The 4,289-nt window shown below is 49.5% G+C and overlaps 1 protein-coding gene across 1 annotated transcript; it reads left to right on the forward strand.

Moving 5' to 3' along the window:
- Positions 1-2,231: 2,231 nt before the first annotated feature.
- On the forward strand, positions 2,232-3,500 carry LOC306778972 (uncharacterized protein; the record flags this gene model as incomplete). Its single annotated transcript, XM_079270711.1, has 2 exons — positions 2,232-2,968; positions 3,263-3,500. The coding sequence occupies 2 exons, from the start codon at positions 2,232-2,234 to the stop codon at positions 3,498-3,500; spliced, it is 975 nt and encodes a 324-aa protein (XP_079126837.1).
- Positions 3,501-4,289: the final 789 nt, after the last annotated feature.

Consider the following 4,289-nt stretch of genomic DNA (forward strand, 5'->3'; position numbering starts at 1 on the left):
GAGAAGTTGAGGCCGAGACACAGCCACTGAACCCGGGCAGTCTGTGTGAGAGCCGCGGCCTGACGATGCAGCAGCGCGGGACGGCGGAGCACGTCGGTGACCGGTGATTGTAGACGGTAAGAGCGCGGGTTTCTGCTCGCGCACCAAACTTCATTCATACATTTCACTTTAAGTTTAATATGCGTCTATAAAGACACGCGCGTGCCGCTGCCGGTTATTTATTTTACGTTTTACGAAACAAGAGGTTGTTGAGGTGAATTCGGCTCAAATGATTACCAACAAAACAAAGTTTAACTTCGATTAGAACACAATGTAAAGAACATGTAGGCAGTAGAACTGTTGCCTGTTGCCTCAACCACACGTCAATAATCTGTCATTTAGAGTAAAATACGAGTTTCTGTGTGAGCCCAATTCAGACCAAGTTCATACTGAACTTATTTATGACTGTTTGAAATAATTCTATGTATATATATATTTTGACAATAACGTTATAAATTGTAAATTGCCTGATTTCTGCATGGAGTTTGGTACCCCCCCCCCCTTCTTTGAAAACAGACAACTTAACACACACAGGACCTTCAGTCTAAAAGATGAAGCGTTAGACTTGATCACCAGTCGAAGTCTGAATGATGAGATACTGAAACACAACAGTGATGGAAGCAGCAAAGAGAACATCAGATCAAATGATCGTGTGTGTGTAGGTGTGTGTGTGCGCGTGTGTGTGTGTGTCACTGTTTTCCCAGCAACATTCTGCATCAGGTTTAATGTCGACGGATCATCAGCTTGGTTGTCTTCTGACCCGGTTCACGTGAACCTGATGGCGCGTTGATGAATCTCGCGGCTGTGCAGATGGCGGTGATTGGACTGTTTCTTTGGACTGGTGGTGAAACATGAGGCCCGGGGGCCGGCGGTGGTGCGGACCAGCAGCAGCGATGCTCTGGTTTGCTTCAGGTGATGCTGCTGGTGCTTCCTCTGCGTCATGAAGGCGACGGCCGGCTTTGTTTTTGCATGTTATTTCCCTCCTGAAGTGAAACGGACGATGCAAATGTCGCTGTGTTTGGAGGCCGTTAGACTGCAGCGCTGCACGACTGACGAGCTTCTCCAGAACAAACGTATTCCAGGGTTTGAGATCTCGAGCCGAGTTATGAAATGCATTTACGCACAACTAAACGAGGTTGTTCTTCTTTCTGCCTGTTCTTGAGCCATGTGCAGAAGCAACAAAGTTGTCCAACTCGTTGCCTTTTTGTCAACGTTAAGCGTCTCCTTGCTGTCAATCATCCACGCAGAATTTACCTTCAGGTCTCTCTTGATTTGTGGAACATCTAAAACATTCAATCTCTCCGTGTGTCTCTTGGTTCTTATTTAAGATGCTCTGATGTGTCTGATGTGACGATACGCAGTTATCTGCTGAGTGTGCGTTAGTGTTGCACTATAAATGATGTTCACGTGCGTTCAAAGAGCAGATTTACACTCAACGTTTCACCAGAACAGCTGTTTCAATGTTTGTCAACACGGGACGTTAAAGAGTCTGATGTTCCAGCGATGGGAGAACAATACAATGAGTTCATGGTGGAAGAAGGGAAGTTGTTGGTGTTCGTGAGTTGCACTTGACCAGTTTACTTGATCAGCGTTGTTCTGACTGTGGATGCTTTTGAGGGCGGGAACAGTTACGTTCTTCGTTGGTCTGCGGACGTTTTGAAGCCTCTCGTTCGGTATGTTGTCCGTCGCCATCTTGTTTTTGCAACCAGAGACGGCGTACACGTCTCTGGTAGAGACCTGTCAATCACAGTAGCCCCGCCCTAAAGCATCCCCTGCTTTATGGTCTGTGTGACTGTAAATGGACCATAATGTACTAAATGAACATCATGCTGTATTGAAGAAGACTTGAAACTAGAGATTGAGACATAAACTCATGTTTACAATGTTTACTGAGGGAATAAATCAAGAGAGAAGTAGAGTCATTTTCTATAGACTTCTATACAACCAGAGGAGTCGCCCCCTGGTGGACACTAGAGAGAATGCAGCTTTAACACTTGAAGCTTTGTCTTCCAGAGGTTGTCTCCTGACTGCAGTTGATCCCGTTTGTTTTCTGTGACTGAGGCTGCACCAGGAGCATCTTCATCGTTCCTTCATCATCCTCCGTGTGACGGCTGAGGACTCGACGCATCCTTCACGGGTTCATCGTCTCCTCGGAGCCTTACTTTCTTTTTCTCTAAACCTGCTCCTTCGTCATGAATCCCTACGCAAACACAAGACCACTTACATTACTACCCTCTGACATTACCCATAATGCACCTGTGTCGGCCACCCCGTCGTCCCCGGCGGCCTTCCAGACGAGTCACAGCTCCTCGTCGTTTGTGAGCCTTAACTCCGCTCGCTATCGGACCTCGTCTGCCCAAGACGGAGGACTCGACCTGGTCCCTCCAGGCTCGGGCTCCCTCTTCAGATCCTGGTCTCAGCCCAGCCTCGTTTCAGTCTCGTCTACCACACCGAACCCTTACCCCGCCGCCACCCCCCCCACCTGCCACGTCTCCGTCATCGTCCCGTCCCCGGACCTCCGCCCGTCCCCGGACCTCCGCCCGTCCCCGGACCTCCGCCCGTCCCCGGACCTCCGCCCGTCCCCGGACCTCCGCCCGTCCCCTCTCGGTGCGACTCGGCGCGCCGAGCTCGACCCTCCGGACCTGGAGTGCTCCATCTGCTTCAGCCAGTTCAACAACGTCTTCCGCTGTCCCAAGATGCTGCAGTGCCGGCACACCTTCTGCCTGGAGTGCCTGGCGCGCATCAACGTCAAGTCGGCCGAGCCCGACGCCATCCGGTGCCCGCTGTGCCGCGGCCACACCGCGCTGCCGGCCCTCGGGCTGCCGAGGCTCGCCACCGACTCGGACATGCTGTCCTACCTGCCGGCCGCCATGCAGCGAGTCTACAGCATCCGCTTCCTGCGCAACAAGGGGAAGCTGCAGGTCAAAAGGTGATCAGGGCCGAGCTTCATTTGGGAAGGTTCTGATTCTTACTTTCAAAAAGCTTCACATGAACGACTTCAACTGGCCTGAGGCTCAGGTCATTTAATGAATATTAATATTAATGAATATTCATAGAAAGACAATATTTGCTCATCAAAGAGCACATCTGAGAACTCAGGACTCTTAATTAAAACCTCATTTGTATATTTAGGAATTATTTAATAAACATGAAGCAGAAGCATCTTGTAGATGAAATATTTCAATGAATCCTGAAAGTCACGGCTTCACTTCTTGTCCCAAAGGTCTTCTGAAGGTCGTGAGCGGTGGATCCAGAGGTCGTTGACCTCTCTGCGGTCGGAGAGAGGCTCTCTGGACGTGGGGCTACCCACCCCCCCCCCGGGGGCCGGCGGCGACGGCCTCGGTGAAGCTCTGTTCCGGCTGACGGGTCGGCCGGCGTGCCGCTTCTTCCTCCTGACGTCCGTGGTGCTGATGCTGGTGCTGCTCACGGGCATCATCGTCTTCCTCTTCGTCTTCCAATGACGTCGCGTCCGCGCTGCTTCTTTTATCTTTTTTATTTCTGTGGCGGAGAAACGAACGGTAAGAACTCCAGTTGATGAGCAACATCTGTCCCAGCGCTGGTTGGAAGATCCAGATGTGCTGAACGGTCGACTGACTCTCTGGCAGAAGCTTCAAATACAAGTTATTGTTGGAAAATGCACAAAATCATGAGCTGAAGCGTGGACGTGTTGTACGACTGGCAGTCAAAGGTCGATGGACGGTTGTGATGTTACAAAGTCTCTGCTGCCTGAAACATGAACGTAGTTTCCTTTTGGGACATGAATGTGTATTAAAACATCCTGTTACTGAAACAATAACAATAATATCAATAATAATATCTATGAACTCGTCATACTGTTGAACCGTTCAGCACTTGATCACGAGAACACCAGCGGCTGAACGTTACCTGTTGACGTGTGTTGCTGTGAAACAGGAAGTATGCAAATACCAGCTGAGCGTGACGCACCAGGAACTCTCTCCAGAGGACACATCTGGGTTCACCTGCTTCTTCAGGTGAACGTTGAATATGAATTCTCAGAAAGCTGCCGGTTCATCTTCCCTCACTGGGAAGTCTGTGAACAGCTGTTAGTTTATTTATCACATGTTGTTTTTTAATATTTGCGTGGAGGCATGAATCAGATGATGATGTAATAACAGCTGGACTGAGAGGAAGCGTTTCAACAGCACGACAGTCATGAGTTTGTTCTTTTCCCCAAAAACACTTTGACTTGCAAATGAAACTTCCAGAGATTCAACCAGTGAAATATGAAT

Source organism: Melanostigma gelatinosum, assembly GCF_949748355.1.
Source record: "Melanostigma gelatinosum genome assembly, chromosome: 6".
NCBI classification, from domain to species: domain Eukaryota; kingdom Metazoa; phylum Chordata; class Actinopteri; order Perciformes; family Zoarcidae; genus Melanostigma; species Melanostigma gelatinosum.